This window comes from Chelmon rostratus, chromosome 18, assembly GCF_017976325.1.
Source record: "Chelmon rostratus isolate fCheRos1 chromosome 18, fCheRos1.pri, whole genome shotgun sequence".
NCBI classification, from domain to species: domain Eukaryota; kingdom Metazoa; phylum Chordata; class Actinopteri; order Chaetodontiformes; family Chaetodontidae; genus Chelmon; species Chelmon rostratus.
In genome coordinates this window covers 9,932,799-9,951,942 of record NC_055675.1, presented here as the reverse complement: position 1 = coordinate 9,951,942, position 19,144 = coordinate 9,932,799, and the positions used below count along the sequence as shown (strand labels likewise).

Sequence of the window (19,144 nt, the reverse complement as noted above, 5' to 3'; positions counted from 1 at the left end):
ATTCCTATGTTCCCAGTGTCGTTCCTCAGATTTATATGGCCGGATTTAATGGGAACATAACTATGTTCCCAAGATCTCCATATGTGCTCTCCTAGGTTCCCATGTTCTCTAGGGTTAATGTGTGTTAACAGATAATTGAACTTTGGAACATAGACACTTTGAAACTTTGGACCTTGGGAACAGAGGTACACTCCCGCTCACGGTGGCTAGTTGTTAGCTAATGTTAGCAAACTAGCAAGATGTTACTCTCTAACGGACATTACTAAGCAAGTTTCTTAACTTCATGACTCTCCTTGTCTCTTGTGGTTAATGTGATAGTGTTCAACTAAAGTTACATAGCCTTGCTATAAGTAATTGTCCTGCAGCACAGAAGTCACTCTTGACTAAAACATCTGCTGAATGTACATAATGCACAATGTTTGTATTTTACACATTACCTTCAAACCAGCTGAGAGATGCACATCTGCACATCCCTGACATAGCTAACGTGTTAGCAAACAGGCACTCGCTTACAGGAGACATGGATGAACATCAACATCCCATTAGAGTCGTTTTTCTTGCTACCTCATGAATGTAAGTCCAATATTCACTTTTCATTTGTATCTCTTTTGGTTTCCACCACCTCCGTGGGAAAATATATAAGTCTTGGCACGCTAGTTGTTTCATTTTCTTCACTAGCTAGTCGCTAACCATGTCTGCTATTTGGTGCTGCGCTTATCGGAGGTGGTTTGCTAAAAACAGAGTTGATGCGAGGGAAAATACCACACAATAGAGGAAATTTGTCAGCTGTTGAACAAAAATAATGAGCTAAAAGAATCTAAATATAACAATATTAACTACTTGAGTTTCTCAAAAAAGTGCTGAAAAACACTTTGCCCCAAATATTTTCATCGAACTGCCTTTTTCTTTCTGTGTGCCATCACCGTTGTTATTTGTTCTTCCTGGTTTTTGGTCGCCGCGGTCATAGTGGAGGTCTTTGGCAGGCTCCCGTGATGGCTCGCTCCCATAAGACGGCATACTGTGGCGGTCTGATGTCACAGAGGTGAAGCCTGTTCACTTTACATCTGGGCCTGAAGGGGTGTTGATCTGCTGAGTTCAGGCCTTTCTGGAAAGCAGAGGACAAGGTGTCATTGGGCCCCTGCATGAATATGAAATAGCGGCGTCCACAATGTTGATTCACACTCCAGACGAATCCTGTCAAAGCTAAGGCTAAACACACTTAGCATTTTTTGATTAGCACTCAGCGTGAGTAAGACGGCGGCAGAAAGTTGCTGTGCTCAGTGTTGTTTGTTGTGATTACTAATGGCAGGGTTTGTGCGAATGATTGATGGTAAGAGCCTGTCAGCGAATCCAGTTATGATTCAGCTCAGTTTAATCATGTTACCAAACCATGAGGGGATTCATTTTCAGCGACTTGACTTTCTTCCATCCAAGTGTTTTATGCTGTTTAAGACTACAGTATTACAACTTTCACTACCAGACATACTGTCGTTAAGCCGATCAGCTATATTTAGGAAGGGCAAAGAATACGGAAGGAAAACCTTCTTTCAGTCAGTCTCTAGCTCATCCTTGATCTACATATGGAATTTCAGAGAAAACCACATCAGGCCTTTTTCCACTTCCCTCCAACTTTAACCCTCCACGCCCCCACCTCTGTATTCCCGTAAGTGCTGCAAGTTGGATAATGAGGAAATTGGCTTTTGGAATCGCGGCAGCATTGGCACACGTGGCAGAGAAAGTGTCAAAATAACAGAGAAAACAAAAAGGAGCTTTACTGGAAATTGTCCAATTAAAGACAGACGTTGGACAGTAGATATGGAAGGCCAGAGGTTAATGTCTGTTTTCTGGTTTGGACGAGTACAGTGATGGTGTGCAACTGCTCTCTCTAAGACACAGACACAGTGTGGGTTTTTGCTCACACTTACATTTGTGGCCTGCGCACAAACACAATGGTAGTGTGCATGTATGCATACACACACACACACACACACACACTCACTCACTCACTCACTCACTCACAGCACTGGCCAGGTTAGTGCTGGCCTCCTCATGCAGAGTCTAGACAGGAAGCTGGTCCATGCCAGATTAGGGATTTTCTCCCTCACATCCTCACACCATTACACACACACACACACACACACACACACACACACACAAACACACAGTTACAGTGCTGACAGTCATCTTCTTTCAATATGTCTGTGTGTATTGTGTGCTTGGATGTGTGTCAGACAAAGGGGAAAAAAAGAGAAAGAAAAGGAGGTAAAAACAGAGACTTGGTGACAGAGCCCTGTGTATACGTAGGCTTGTGTGTTTATGTGCTTCTCCGCCTTTGTTTGAACAAGGCTCACACAAAATAAAAAAAACAATGCAGCCACAATGAAACAGATTCTGCGTCAAAAGCTTTTTTTTTTTTGACTCTATTACTCATTTTTCCTCGACTTTCCACCCGTTGAAATGATGAGTCGGTGGCACAGTGTGAAAAGTTCAACTTGTCCTTCCCAGGTACAGGGGCGCACTGCATCCTGTAGTGCTTAGCTAAATTAAACCGAGCCCCTACTGTTCTCATCTGCTCACCTGTAGCCCCTGCCAGGCCCGGCCATGACCTTTGAACCCACACAGATGGGTCTGCATAATAAGACACGGGCACACACGGCTTAGTGCCATCTTGGACATGTTTGATGGGTAGCTATATAGGACTCGGAAAGTCTGAATACTGTATGTATTGGAATGCTAATGCACTGACCTTTCTGAGCAGGCGAGGGCGTGTGTGAATGTGTGTGTTTCTATATTTCTCTGTGTGAGTTTGACTGAGCTTTTAAGTGTAAATACAGATGCTAATAGAAGTGTGTGCCTACTGTACACAATCTTTGTCTCTCTGTGCGTTGTTGGCCTGAGGCCAATGGCCCCTGTGCCCTGTGTATGGCAGGCTGGGCTGTACTCTTCACTCTAGCTGTATGAATATGCATGGCCTCCTGGCCTGTTCGACATGGCACTATAGACATGGATTATGAAGAGCTTTCTTAAAAATGTTACATATAGCTCAAACTGTACTCCTGGCCTCCAAAAGTATTTAAATTTGCCATTGTGAAAGGAGAAAAACAATTGTTTTTCTTTAAGCAGTGGTTCGGTTTGGGGTGAATTTGACTGTTTTTCAGGATACCTTTTTATGACCCTGTGCTCAGTTTGAATGTATGTTAAACTACTGTTTGTTAGAGGAGCTGCTGTTAGATCCCGTAGACGTCTCTGAATTCAAATGAGCAAATTTACATGAAAAAGGTCTTTAGAAGTTGGTCTGACACCAAATAAGTAAGAAACAAAACAGTGAAATCAACTGTAAATTTTCCCCAAACTGAACTGCTTTAATCTGTCGATTCAGAAGGTCCCGGCTGTAAGATTTACATGTATATATAATCTGCCTGCATTACACCTTAGGACATGCAATATTTGATGTTGATACAAAGTAATCAAAATGCGTTTTTCATTATATTAGGTTTAACATGCTATTTTTAGATGGTGCTTATCTCCACCCAAGTCCTTCTGTTCGACACCGCCTGAATATATGAGCATATTTACACCTTGTCTTAGAGAATATATGACATATGTGCACTGGCCACTGCTGCATTAACAGTATATTTCATCCCCTTCTTGGTTCAGTCTGCGAAATGGTCCTCTTCATTTCCCACATGAGTGGTTTTCTTATCATCCAGGCCCCCTCTCGCCTGCCCCAGGTGCTGAGTTAAAGTCGATAAAACACCCAAATATTCTGTTAAACATGGGCGGCCTCTGCCATGTGGCCGCTCTCTGCAATGCCTCCTGGGTAATTATGGTAATAACTCAGCCGTCAGAGGCGAGGCCAGAGGCCCCGGGATGACGAGGTCAGACCGGCGAGCCTGAGACGAGAGGAGGAGTGGTGGCGGAAGAAGAGGGGCGCCAGGGTCAAGGTGAAGCGGGCGGGGCTCTCGCATTGCTATCCCATAAACCCTCGCTGTCACTTCAGAGGCCGCCGGATGTATTTGGACATTCCCTCTAATCTGTCCTCCTCAACAATCAAGATGCTGATGAGGGATGATGACAAGCTCGGTTATTTGTGCAGCCTTGACTGATAGATGCCTGGTCCTGTGGTCGCCAGGAAGGTCAAAATGTGCCTCTGTTTGGACTGAAAGGATGTTGAAACCAGAGATCACGAATCGTTGTGAGGCATTTTACTTCAATGGCAAATAGCGATGCAGTTTTGAAAAGCAGATAGCACAGTCCACCATTTTATTCTTTTTTTTCTTCATTCAGACAGCCAGAAAATTGAGGAAGGCACAGGGCAAAATGTTCTGGTGAAATCTGATCCATTATGGGTACACATGGTCCCAGAGACGGAGGTGTACACCATCACTTTCAGAAATTAAAATCGACTTCTTTGTATTCTCTGTATTGTCTGACCGCTTGGACGCTCTGACAACAATCTCTTGTATGATGAATAACTGGGAAAGAAACAAAATAGACTAAAAATTTTGCGTCAACAAATTCATCTGTTAATGTTCGGCTTTGAAAGATGATTCATATGGAATGTAAATATTTGTTAAAATCAGAATCATCTATACTTTATATACCTTGTAATTATACCAACACTGAACTGACATGCATTGTGTCATTACTTCTGCTAATTTCATATAGTGACATTATTCAAGCTATCTGATCTTATTTTGAAAGGTAGAAAGAAATAAAAATAGAAACATGATTACAAAGTAAAAGCACAGTGACTCACTTACTGTCTTGTTTTTGTGCGTGTGCGCTTGCGCTTGTGTCCCGAGCCTTTCTTACATAACCTATATTTAGACTCAAAGTTATGCTAGATGAACAATGACAGAAACACAATATTCCCTCGTATTCTGTCCAAATTCTGGTCGGGGGGGGGGGGGGGGGGGGGGCAGGGAAAAACGTTTCCATTCAATCACCATTTTGGCTTCTTCAGCATTTCTTCATTTCCTTGAACCTTGAATTTTCCCTTCTTGTGCTGCTCCTTCATCACCCGAGCCAAGGCTTTGTCTAGGTCATTCCAGTCTCTTTGCATAGAAATATCCTCTCTAAAGTATAAATTTGATAGGAAGTGGAGTGAAGTGACAAGTGTAATAATTTCCAGTGACACACATCTCCATTCAGACCGAAGTTTAATGCAAAAGTGATCAGCGCCAGGGCTATTATCACAGGCATCCAGATGTCAGGGAAAATGAGAAAGCTGCATTCAGGGAAAGTGTGAGTAAAAATGTAACACCACATTGCAATGAATAACCCCGTAAGACACCAGGCAGCTCTCCACTTAAGCTATTTTGAAGCCGAACTGGGATTAGTATTGATAGATATGATCTCAACCTTGATTTGCTTAAAAGATCATAATTCTCAGGTATATTTTTATGTTTTTAAGCATGAGCAGTTGCCAAGCTTTAAATATTTCCGTTCGGATCCCATCAGTTTATTCCTGCTCTGCTTTATTGAACCCTTATTCATGCCTACACAGTTACATACTGTAGTTTATTCACTGCCATCCTCCCCGCGGTTCATCGAGACCCCTGACCCGCAAACAACTATAAATATTTATTTGCGTCGGCTTGTCTAAAAATAACTGTATTACAATAGAGTGTTCTGGAAGAGGTCCAGGAGAGTTGTGCAGCGAGCAGTAGTCAGCATTCAGAGTCCGGCCCCCGTGTCCAGAGAGAGATAGGGCGGTGTCAAGAGGCAGACATATTGATAGCTTTGTGGTCAACAGGAAAAAAGTCACTTAGCCGGGGATCCTTTGGGTCCAAGGATGTATTTCTGGAACACGCAGACGGAAACGAGGAGCGTTTTGGAGTGATGCGCAGCGGTTCTCCAGTGACATCCATAAACACTATCCCCGTCCTTTTTACAACATCAAAGTCCTGAATTTTAAATGAAAGCAGTGACTCCAAGGTTAGAAATATCATAGACCGTGTAACGGTCCAAGTGTGGACAAAATAGGCTCAAGACATTCCTAGCAGGTGAACAACAGCGGCTTAAAGGTCCAGTGTGCAAGATTTAGGGGGATTTTTGGCTGAATATGGCTGGAATGGAATATAATACTCATAACTAAGTTTTCACTAGTGTATAATCACCTGAAAATAAGAAGCGTTGTGGGTTTTGTCACTTCCACAGAGACATGTTGCACCGCCATGTTTCTACAGTAGCCCAGAACACGGACAAACCAAACACTGGCTCTAGTGAATGACCCTTCTTCAGAATTGTTACATTAACATATTTCATAAGCTCTGAAGCTTGATAGTGAGTGTAAACCAAAAGTTGACATGGACTGCGTTCACGTCGACTCTTCTTGTAGATGAAAGCGAAACAGGCTTTGTTAATCCACTCTCCCTTGTTACGAAAATGAACGCGCTAAAAAGAAAAAATATTCAGTAGAAAATGCCGTAGAAATCTTTAAATTCCATTCCATCATATTCCACAGAGGGTCAGAAAACTGCGCAGCCCACTCTGTACCTGCAAACAACTAAAAGTGCTTGTGAAATGCTGTAAACTTGAATAAACCAGTGTTAAATATAAAACATGAAAGTGTCAACACATGAATAATATTCAGCTGTGTGTTGGAGTGAGTGGCACAGATCAGCTCGGACTTGTTACTGTCCGCTGACCTCTGAAACACAGTGTGCAGAGCTGCGATCGCTGACACGTGAAGAGTTAAATGATCGCGGAGCAACAGCTCAGACTGAAGCACGACGGCCTCGGAGACTAACCCATCCAAACTCAGCCCTATGGCGGGTAATTCTATTGTCTTCCTATTGTCTTCATTCTTTGTGCCAACGCCGTATGCCAGTCAATATCAAACTGTCTGCCAGTCTGCTTCAGTATGAGACACAAGTCTCACTCTGCAACTTGTGCCTCTCCTCCCCAATCCCTCCTTCACCCCCAGAATGCAATAAATGTCCAGCCATCATTTATTTTAATTCACTCCCCTCTTGCACAGATGAAATGGATTCGTAACCTTGTAGGACAAGGACGTGCATGCCGTCTGCCGTCAGTTGCTGAGTTATTCTCTATTCTTCTAGCATAGGGAAAGAGAGGGAGAGAGAATGAGAGAGAGCGAGAAAGAGGCCCAATGATGAAGAGAAATAGTCTGGCATGCAAATTGCCGGCTGCCATGTCCAATGAGGAGGCCTGGTGGAGATTGTCACCGTAGAAACTCTGGACAGGGTTAACGAGGCTGAGGGAGAGACGGAGTTTAAAAAGACAGCGGCGGTGGCGGAGGCAGGGAGGGAAAAGAGTCTGAAAAAACTCAAGAGTGTGATTTATTTGCCAAATCAAGGCACGATGAGTGGATTATGGCTAGCCTAATGAGAAAGAGTGTTTAGGGGATAGCTAATTGGACGTGACCAAGGAGGAGAATGCTAAGAGCAGGCGGAGATGGGGATTGGGTGGAGTATGTCATTCAGCTGACAGTAGTTTAGCTCAGAGCGTTGAAGTTAAACTGCAAAATGAGTACAGGTGCGTAGGGCTGCTGATCAGTTAATCAGCTGATTGTTTTCTCCACTAATCCGTCTATGAAATATTGAAAAACAGCTGGAAAAAAATGACATTCACAACTTCTCAGAGGCCACGATGATGTCTTCGCTCGGCTTGTCTGGTCTGACTGACAGAATAAAACTTAGAGCTATTCAAGTTTCTGTCTCATACAATGAAGAAAAATAGCAAATCATCACATCTGAGGAGGTGGAATCTGGGAAAGCTCAGCGTTTATGCCCCTAAAATGAATGAATGAATGACAAATGATTTTCTGTTGATCAGCCAATCGATTATTATTAATTGTTAGAGTTGTGTTGTCACACATCAACAGACAACCCTCGTGACTTGCCGCCACGTTTGGCCCCGCTCCAGCACACTGTCCTTTGTATATTATATGACAGTTTGAATAAACAGCTGAATTTCTACTTTGTTCCTCGTCAGTCAGAACAGAATTGTCAAATCAGTATCACAGGAGCGTAATGAAGTTAATTATCATTTCCAGCACCGCACATATTTGATATGTGACTGTTCTTCCATCAGCGGGTTTTGGCTCTTATCTCATTCTATTCACCTCAGCTATTTGTGCGATCATTTCAAAATTCTCGGCGCCGTTTGCGTGCGTCAGGATTGAGTGAATTCAGATATTCAGATTACAGGCCGACTCACGAACCTCAGCAAAGATCACATGTCTGATTGCTGTGTTGTTCTGAATTGTGTTTGAGTCTAAGCAAACAAGGACGGGAAGAAAACCTGTAAATAACCTCCTTTCCGATACTAAAATTCAGCCTCTGCCTCCTCTAGCTGGGTCATGACTACACATCCAGCAACATTGTTACGCCCACTAGAGGGTAGTATTTAACTACAGGCAGCATTTAATATAGATTCACACTTGGTACTATGCATGCTGGATCCACTGCCTGCATGTCTGCCTTCACGATGTAGTGAAGTTTAACTCACACCTGGATTTTAAAGCTCACAGAGTTTAGTCTAAATGATTTGACAAGCAGAGGAACCTTAACTTTACTCTCGTCACTCGTCTCTAAGGTTTGGAGCGCAGCGGCTCCTCGTCGAGTCAAAGCTCAACGTGATGTCCAGTGAACGTGAGCGAAGCAGAGACCGTTCCGGGTTTCTTGTTTATTTATTGTGTTCCTCGAGCCGTCGCCTGCTGAGTGATGTGCCCGATCTCTTCTCATGGTCCTGTTGAGAATTACATCACATGAAGTCACGTTTTTGTTTTTTTTTTGTCAACTTCCTCACTTAAACTTGCAAAATTGAAAAAAAAATGTGATATTGAATTTAAGTAGATTACTGACATTTTAAAATGAATTATTTTGGAAGGATTTATTTAATTAGGAGATGCATTTTACTTAAGTATTCACAAACGTATGATACAAATATTTGTGTCACCACCTGCTGCTGTTAACTGCTTCATTTTAAGATTTGTGGTCACACTCTTAGAAATGTACCTTCTCCTATAGGCTCCCTGTTTCTTTCTGTGTTGGTATTTTGAACAAAATAATGCACACTTTATGATTTAATAGACATTATTTCTGTTTTCTTACACCTAAATTACACAAGAGCCTTTTGAATTTAATTTAACATTTGATTTCCATACATGCGGTTTATGAAATCAACCTCTCACTGCTCAACATTTTAAAGCCACCTACTCTCTTTTCTCTTCTTTGAATGCAGATCCTCTTAGCGATGACATTTCCTTTGTGCGTCCACTGAAGTCCTTGGAAATGTTTGCATCCATCCGATCGCCGCAGCGTCTCTCTCATTTCATGAGTGCAGCCGCATGCACATTTGAAATGGGTTAGGACACAAATGGGATTAATGCTTGCAAGACATCTCCTAAAGCGTTTCCACCTGTAATGTTGTTTGCAGATGCACTAAATGAGATGTCTCAGCGGGAGCGAACGTCTCCGTGCAGGGAGGTAACGGAGGGAGGCCTGCACCAGGCTGCACTGTGACCCTCCTGGTGCAGCTCCTACTCTCTGGCTCTGATTTCAACAGGACATATAGCATATAGGGAAAGAGACAACATGGGAAATGTGATTACACGGTTGCCTAATGTAAGAGAATCTCATTTGTTTTGTCGGCCGTTTGATTGTTCCTCTCTGCGCTGGCAAATTCAGGAAAAAATACAAAGCGGATGTGGATGAGGGCGAGCAGTCACTGTTGCCACCCCATCTGAGGAAGTGTTTTTTTGACTTTGAAAACCTCAAACTCCTGCTACTGCGAGGGCACGGGGGAGGAAAAATGATTTTAAATAAAGCTGCTGTAAATTTATACAGGATCCGTACAAACGCACACATTCATCTGAAACCACGGCAGATTTTTCTTTTTTCGCAGTGCAAAAATACATCATGCTCTAAACATAGCTGCAAAAATAAAACCAGAAAGCTGGTCTCAGCGTGCAGACTGTGGCCACGATGCAGGATTATGACGTAAGGTGTCTATTAAAGGAAAAGACTTTCCTAACCAAGATGAATGAGTGATATCGAGCTCTGGCATGACAAACGAGGGCTGAAGTGTCGCAAGTGTTTTATGACGGTCCCAAGAGTCCTTATCTCCCATAACCCCTGACCCCTCGACCTTTTAAACCACAAGGGTGATTACAAGTGGCCGGCAAATGGAATAACGGCTGCATTAGAATACTGTTTCACACGACCTCACAGTGCGGTGGAGCCAGTAACTGCTTCTTATGGTGCTGTATAGTATTATACTATTTGTTTTCTGAAGCAGGAGACAAACTCGTGCATCATGTTGCATAAATTAAATCCACTTTTGCAGACATTGAAAAGACAAACTTGCTCATTACCTGCAGGCCTCAAATTTTCCCACATAATAAGACATGATTTGTGTTATTAGTGGACATGAGGTGTGTGTAGAGTAGCACGCATCACATTCTGTCTGCTGCTGCCTTAACCGGTCAGCAGAACGATGAGCAGACTCCCTGCTCATCCGCCACACCTGTCATGTAACCGACTATGATATCTGTTCCCCGTGGGACGCATAACTGTGTGACACTGGCATTTTTCACCGCAGGCTCTGACAGCAACGGCAGCGCTGACCATCACAACCCCGGGGCACGTAGTAGTGTATCGAACGCCACTGAGGTGAAAGAGCAGTTGTGTAAAGTAGAGCAGAGGTGAGTAGATTTTTCCTGCCTTTGGGTATAATTTTAGGATACATTTAAGAGTTCTATACAGGTGGTAAATGTGTGATGTCATCGGCACAACAGCAGGAGAGATAAATACGTTGAGTTTGCCCTGCTGCAGCGTTTGATTAGTTGTTTGTTTACTGACAGGATGAATTTTGGGTGAGGACGGGTAAGTGATGTACACAAGCGCTCCCGCGGATGCGAGTGCAACCGGCTGCTGGAGATGTACATCATTTTCCGTAACATTGCAGTCCGAGATTAGTGCAGGGGTCCCAGGGGTCTCGCTCGTCACTCCATTTCCTAAATTGACAGCTGGAGAAACTCTATTCCACCGGACGTGATAAACGACACGGGGCGTCGGAGGAGTGTGTCGCGGAAGAGAGAAAGGAGTGATGAATGGGGGAGGTTGGGAGGAATCAGGGCAGATGAAAGTTGCTGGGCACTGAGAAATGACTGACAGCTCATTATGAAAATCCGAGAGCGGAGTCGAACTTGTTCAGCAGAACCCGCTTTCCATATTTTCTTTTCACCAGTCTCAAACACACTGACGCAAATGTCCACTAATATCGAGGCCCGTGATTGTCTGTGAGTTATTTTCAGCTGCTCAGAGTGAAGCTCTAATGTGAGAATAACAAAAATTGAAGAAATTTCAAGACAATAACAGAAACTGAAAAGCAAATCCATTTAAATAGGCTGCAAAAACTCACATATACTGGAAGCAGAGGGCTCGTCGAACCTGCTCTCCCTGTTTATCTACTGTATGTTGTCTGGTTGCTAATTATAAAACCAACAGCACATTATTCTATAAATCATCAAAACACTGCGGCTGGTGTAAAGAAGTTTTTACAAATAATGAAATATAATCTTTTTAAATTGTTCATGGATATCAGACGACACTTACATACAATTCTCCTCTAGTTTTAGTCGCAGCAAGTTCTCTGCAAACGATTATTGTTGGTGGCACAGTTTTATAATTTCATGTAAAGTCGTTGTAGTTTGGTTTCGATACAGCAACTTTACCTTGTGAAGCAGGAGGTTTCAGCTGTCGTGTCAGATGCTTTTTAGGTCTGTTTTTGACCGCAGGCACCTTTGCACGGGACATAGGTTACTATTTTGGCATGACACGACAATTTTGTTCATTTTTCTTCTATTCTCTACAGTATAACCCCTTTGTCATTTACATTTATAGCGTATATAAAGCTATAAGTCACCCATCAGGACATTAGAAAGCTCAAGGAAACCCTTGAGATCTCCAGTTGGCATTGCTTTATTGGGTATTTTCCCTCAGTACTCTTACTAGCTTCTTGCAACCTCACTCAATTTAGTTGTTTTAGCCCCCTATGGCCGTGTTGCTGATTTTGAATAAGTGCTCAGGGCAAGAGGGGTCAGCTGCAATTTCAGCCGTAGCTAAACTGGTCTATTCTAATGTGAGATCTGAGGTGACTTTGACTTTTGATTAATGACAGTTCTCCAAAGGACATATCACCAGCAAAACTTTCCACAGCATGAAAATCACTTCCAGTAAAAGAAGAAAACATCTATATCTTTATGCATACAGAATACAGCACCGACTGACTGCATTCAGTGTGAAATAATACCCAGGTGCCGTTACAGGAGGCAAACACTGAAAGTGTTTGTTATTAAAATATTTGTACTTCGTGGGCCCCAAAGGCCCACTATGCCTTTTCTCACTTATGCATATTTCCATTATAGTGACATCAAGCAAACAGAGAAATGCTGCTGCCGCCTCTCTGCTGTTCTCTCCCCTTCTCTCTCGAGTGCTTCTCTCACAGGCTGTGAAAACAGCAGCCCCAGGGAGTATTCGTATCCCATGAGCCCTTGGGGCAGAAGGCCCGAGGACACGCTGTGGGGATGTATTGAGGGGGGAAAGGAGAGCTGCGCATCGCAATTTGAATACTATAGATAAATGTAAAGAAGATAGTGGTTGAATTGGCCCGTTTGGGATTTTAGCAAAGAGATTTAGAGCTAATGAGGAAAAAGTGGGAGCAGCTAGTGTCAATACTGGGACCACAAACAGAAGAGCTACAAGAGTTTGACTGATGTCGACAACTGAGAACAGTCCCAAAACAATGGATGATGTTTAATCTCTGCTTCATCATCCTTTTAATTTAATGGTGCTTGGCAAACCACACTACTGCCACCATGATCTGTAAATGAGTGGAGATGAATAGACTGTTTCACACCTTTCATTTTTGATATGTATCACACTCTCCATGTGGTGAGCAGTTTTGCACATATTAGAAATGATGAAACCTCAGATGATTTTGTTGCTTTAAAGCTTTATTGACCACTAAAATCAAGAAATCAAGTTTACATTGTGTCCTGCACTAATACCGTATGTTATTTACCGTGTGTGTGTGCCATATATTGACATCAGTCAGTTGCTTTGTACAATGATTGATAAAATACAGTTATGATCACATGAATATGCACAAGGTCAAATGGTGTGAAGACACCAAAGAAATTGAACCTTAATACTTCTACTATTACTACTACTGATACTGCTGCTCCTACTAATAACAATAATCCATTTGTAAAATCTACTCTATTCCAGTTCTTATTTTTTTTAGCCAGTTCAAAAGAAAAAAGGAAAGTTTGATTTATAAATCATGACATATTAGGGCCCAACATTTTGGGTTGCTAGGTTACCAATAGCAGTCTTGTCCAGAAATTGGCAACCGATTCTTTGCCTTTTGCCTTTTTAATAATATGAAATTAGGACAGCAAACACTGAAAAATGCACCCCGAAATAAATAGTTTTTTAACATTTGTCCCTTGTTAATATTTAAATATTGGTTTCACATTTGGAACTGGAAGCAGACAGCGCTGCGTGTGCCTTGGTGTGTTTACGCGTGTGCGCTCAGGTATTTGTTTTAAAGGTAATGATGAAGCAAATTCAGTTTTAACTGTGGGGTGAAGAGTTCCACCAACGCTTCAACATCACTAAGGTCTGTGCGCATTGATCCAACTGACAAAGAACCAGATAAACCTGAGTGGAAAAGAAAAAGACATTTGTAAAGTGCTGGAGGGGAAGTGTCCCGGCATTTTTGAGCTGGGCTGAAAATCACACTGCAGATCGTGTACAACAAACACCTCGATAAGAGACACATCCAGTTCACTAGCTGAAGGTAGCAGATCCCACAGAACCACGGGGCTAGACAAGTACCTGATGAAGCTGAGGCTGCAAGAGCTTAGCTGGATTCATTTTTGAGGCATCTGTGAAGAACATGGCAACAGATGCACTGCTGGTATATTCTGTACAGGACTTGAGGATGGACACATTAACTGATAACACTTAAGATTCAATTTCAGTGTCAGATGAAATGCAACTGATAAAGAATTTTGTTTGGTTTCTGTAATAAAGCTTTCAAACATTCACATTTTCATTATTAAGATGACATATAGCTGCATAGTATCTTAATTATAAGGTGACTGAAACTGGCAGCCATATTTCCAGTTTCAGCAACCGAAAGCTGACGCCTGGTTGGTTAGCTGTTAGTGTTGAGGCCTGGATATTAAATATTTACATCAAAGCTCAGTTAGATTTTCTTCCTGTCACGTGTGTCCATGCTGTACTCGCTTCTCTGTGTTTTGAGATGCAGGCCAGGAGATTTATCAGAAGTAAGACTGTTGGATTGTGGGACAAAGGTCTCTGTGTCTGTACTCTCCTGTATGATCTTATTATCTGTCAGCCAATTTAACAGAGAGGCCTTTGGGGAGTGACAATGAGGATGTAGGGGAGGGGACGCCCTCACACACACACACACGCACACACACACACACACACCTCTGCTCTAATTCACACTGACCTCTGCGGCCTCTCCACAATGCCTGTTTTCGTATTTGATAGAAAAATCGATGGCCTTGCTGGCAGAGAACAACCTCGATGAAGAATTAAAACAAGGAAAGTGTTGGTAGCGGTCAATCATTTTTCTGTCCACGAATGCCACACTTACCGATGTGGTGATGAATAGATGTCATTTGCCTTTTTTTGAAACTTGCTGTCATCGTGAAGCGGGACGAAAGATGAAACTCAAATATAAATATTATAATGTTTGGTTCATTCCAGAGATTCACTGCACAATAATCGCATTTACACAAAAGACCTTGGGCAGTAGAGGAAACACATTTTGGTTATGGTGTATGTTGTTTTTTTCAACGCGTTGAGCCGTTAATTTAAAAAAAAAACACATGTATTTCATCATTATGGCTTTATTATAAAACCCCTGATCTTCTATTTGACCCCATGAATTGTCTTTATCAAACCATGTAAACTATGCTGAATGTAGAGAAACTAATACTTTGACTTATGCGTTGTCATGTTGTGTGCCAACTTTTTGGAATTGGGGTTGTATATAATTTAAAATGCCATATTCTTACATCTTACAATTATGATGTTTCTCTCGTTATGCAGATGATACTGACCTGTACTCTGACAATAACACTGGATGTTGCAAGCATAATTTCTGACTCCTAAAGTCAGAAGAAGCTTGGATATCTCTTCTTAAAGGCATTTACAATCAAATATATCAAGATTAGAGAACAACAGAAATACATCAATGATGAAAATGAAAAAGACGTTTTATAGATTTGGAAAATGATATCCATGCCTTAAGTTTTTCTAGTTTGAACTGCAATCAGTCCTTTTACTCAGCCGTCAGTTGCACAACTCTCATTTTGTCTTGTACAGTTTAATCTAGCCTGCATTTTACAATGTTTTAGAAATGTGCTGGTACTGATCCAAATGCAATTACAATATATCAGTACATTTTTTTATATATACACAAAAACATGTTAGATTCCTTGGATTTGTTTTTTTTTTTCTTACAAATTGTGATCAAGTTGTGTACTGAGTGGAACATAATAAAGTGTAAAACTCAACCAGTCTTTTCCTGTTTTTAAATAACCTTAAACCTTGTCCATACGGACATTTCTTAACTATGACCCAACATTCACACCGATACAGATACGTCTGCAATGAACTAATATTAGCTGATATATTAGTGACAGGTTTTATTTATTAGTAAAAGTAAATTACACACAAATTATAAAAAGTGGCAAAAATGGTTGCCATGTATGGACTTTATGAAACGTCAGCTAGCGGTTTCTGTGGTAACAGTTATTTTTCCAAATGTGGCCGTTGATCCAAGGTCAAGCAGCGCAGACAGGCCTCTCTCATGCCAGTCTTGAGGCCATTCTGAACAGATGTTGGCACAGCCAGCTGGACATGGCGACCTTGAGTAAATCTCAAAGGGGTCTTCTTTGGCAGCGTGGGCACCCAACTCTCCCCCCTGGCAATGGAGACCCACTGCAGCAGGGTATAAGCAAGCGATATACGTGTGTGTGTGTGAGCGAGAGCGTCTACAAACCAGCATTGTGTGTCATTCAAGCTTCAGTGAAAAGGTACCAGTGAATCAATCACATGCCCTGTGTAACACCGCACTAAATGAAATTCAATGGACTGATTGAGTGAGTGATGGATGATTCACATACATACAGCCAGAATTAAGTGATGGAGAAACACTCAGAAGGAGAGTGGAGGAGGTGAGGGTTGGTTAGACCTCTGAGGACTGCCTGTGGTGTGTGTATGTGTGTGTGCGTGTGTGCACGTGTTGCTCTGCGTGTGTGCGTGCGTGTGTGGTGGGGAATGTAGACGTAGAGTGTATAGACTCTGAAGGCTGAGCGCCCTGAGGAGCGGCTGCGTTCGTACCCCACATCTGCCGTCCGGGATGCAGCAGAACGTGTGTGTATGTATTTACTTGTGTGTGCTCAAGAGTGTGTGTGGTCACCATCTGGGCTGAACATCAGGGGCACGCCTGGACTGCACGGTGAGCCAGTCCACTTTTAATCTGCCCAGCGCCCTCTCCCCACCAAGGAAGGTCACCGCCTCGGCAAGGACAGCACTGTCACCCCCGTAACACCAACAGTGGGGGTCGGCGCTGGCTATCCATAATAGATGGCAGCTGGCTTTAGTGTACGTCTTCACTTTGCCTGGGGCAGCGGTGTTAGCCCATCTTTCATTCCCACTACTCCGCCGAGCTAATGTGCTGTGTTAATGCTTGTGTGAATCAGGAGGAGTGCTCAGTCGTGTGTCTCCCCTGTAGCTACCGAGCGCTCGTGTCATTGCCAAAATAGGACAGAAGGTGCTTCAACAAAGGAAACATTCATCTGGAGGTATCACAGCACGACAACAAAATCAACCTTCATACATTAAGAGTTCACAACACTAGTTAGTAAGAGAAATGGGATGCGGGGAACTTTTATGGGACAGCGTGCCTTTGGTAAACACAGCCATGCAGGTCCAGCGTGCAGAACTTCGTGTTTCTTTGATGCTCTAATGATGCTAATTTCTCCTTTTTTATATTCAAACCACAGGTGTCTATTCTGCGCAGAAAGGAGTTCAAAAAGTACAGTTTTGAACTACGGCGTTTCACACAAAATGCATCAACCCCAATTTCACAGGCTTTTATGTTAAGTGGCTGTTCAGTCCGACTCGCCCATCAAGCCTGATTTCCAAGAGCGTGTTTTTTTTTTTTTCCAACTTGCCAGAGAGGCCAAAACCATTTTAAATGCAAATGACCTAAATAAGATTAGCGAGGTAGGCAGTCCGCTCCCTGTTAATTATCACACGCACTAGTCAATTAACAACGCTAACGATGGGACACTTAGTGAGCGTTAACCCAATTTACCACGGCTAAGAGCCGGGTGGAAACAGTTGCAAGGGGGTAACTCAAGGTGGGATCTGGAAGAGGGGTGGGGGGGCGTCCACATATTTATTGAGCTACACCCCGATTACAGAAGCACAGATGTTAGAGACAGAGTTTAGCTCTTTACGATGAAATTGATAAGAAATAGAAAATTGGTGGTCCTTTATGCTCTCGTTTGGCCACGCTCTCCACCGTGGTATGGAGATGGGCACCATGTGGGCAGAGGGAGCAGCGGTACCCTATCGGGGGTAATTAGAGTTGCCCAGAATGTGTTAGCCGAGATGCTGCTCTGCAGTTAACAGCATTAGCCATGGCAGGGATGAAGGCATGCTCCGATTTAACAGTTGTCACTTGGCCTTGGCTGTGAGAGGCATGGGTGACTGACAGGTCGCAACGAGGCCCTCGTGTGTGTGTGTGTGTCTGGGTGTGTGCATGCATGTGATTCGTGTTCACCCCTGTGTGCGCGCGCAGGGATGTGTGTTGGTTGCACCGATGTGAAAAGAGTATGGGAAGGGTTGTTGTGAATTTTTGTCCCGGTGGCTTCTGTCAGTCTGTTTGTGTAAGCTTGTAAACAAGGAAACAGAGTGTTTTGTTCTAAGAGACATTTGGTGACATAAGCTGCACTTTACAGCACGTGCAAGACACCGATTCACACATGCAGTGTTACACAGTTTCTAATACAAATAAAATCACTGCAGCAAAACACAGTGACCTTTATTGCAGAGCAGAAAAGTAATGGTGTTACCTATCAAATGATATATATGTATACAGTATAGAAATATTCTCTTTAAGCCACTGATGACACTGAAATGTCCAACCAGATAGAATCGAATTAAAAGGCAGCTTATTTTTCTGTACTATGAATCATCTATTTTTGCATTATGTTGAGATTGGCGCTCAGTCAGGTTTGCAAAAGTTCAGACTCAAACTGAGATTAGTGTCAGTGAGGGTAAAAATGTCTTAGTCATCTTGCAGACAAAATATTTCATCTGAAATCTTGTGGCATATTTTCACTTCTTCCAAGAAGAAAAACAAAACATCTACAGTGAAGAAATTCTATAACATAAACTGTGTGTGATAATCTAGTATATTAGTAATCTATAATGATAAAGTATCATCCATGTTACTGCAGGGAAATGATCTATTGGCTTGTTCTTGGTTGCTCGGCCAGTTTGATATTGATTTTGATCTTTCTTGCTATCTTCCCCCTTCAGTTACTGCGTCCTCCTCGCTGAGTGTGGTGTCTGTGGAGAAGAGATTTTGGCCTGCAAGAGCACAGTTTGGCTTGAATATTAAGAATTACTTGGCATTACCTGTGTGATTGAGCCTTTAAGTACTTCTTCTTCCTCCCCTTTGTCAGATATTCAACCTCTCTGGTGTCCAACTGTGCACTAAAGCGATGAGCACTTTGACGTCTGCAGGAGCACCGAAGCCTCTTTTTTCCCCTTGTTCTGAAGTGTTGACTACTTCCTGGAAGTCATGATTCTTACATGTAGGTCTTACTATCAGACCAGTCCGTTGGTGTGAATGTTAACGTACTCACTCACTGTCCGGGCGGTGACATTCAGCCACGTTTATCAGACCGTCTCTCTCCAAAATGAAACATCTGCCCTGCTAACATAAATCATCATCACACTGTGGCCCTGCCCACCCATTTCATCTGTGTAATCAGAGCTCCGAGCGTCAGCAGGAAGTGTATTGGTGAGAGCGGCCTATTGATCATTGATCT

The 19,144-nt window shown here is 42.7% G+C and overlaps 1 protein-coding gene across 1 annotated transcript in view; it reads left to right on the top strand.

Moving 5' to 3' along the window:
- The first annotated feature begins 484 nt into the window (after window positions 1–484).
- LOC121621825 (steroid hormone receptor ERR2-like) overlaps window positions 485–19,144 on the top strand; it is a 67,477-nt gene continuing 48,817 nt past the window's right edge. Inside the window, exon 1 of the mRNA XM_041958483.1 lies at window positions 485–573. Coding sequence (XP_041814417.1) covers window positions 572–573 — 2 coding nt within the window. The 5' untranslated portion in view covers window positions 485–571. The remainder of the gene's footprint in view (window positions 574–19,144) is intronic.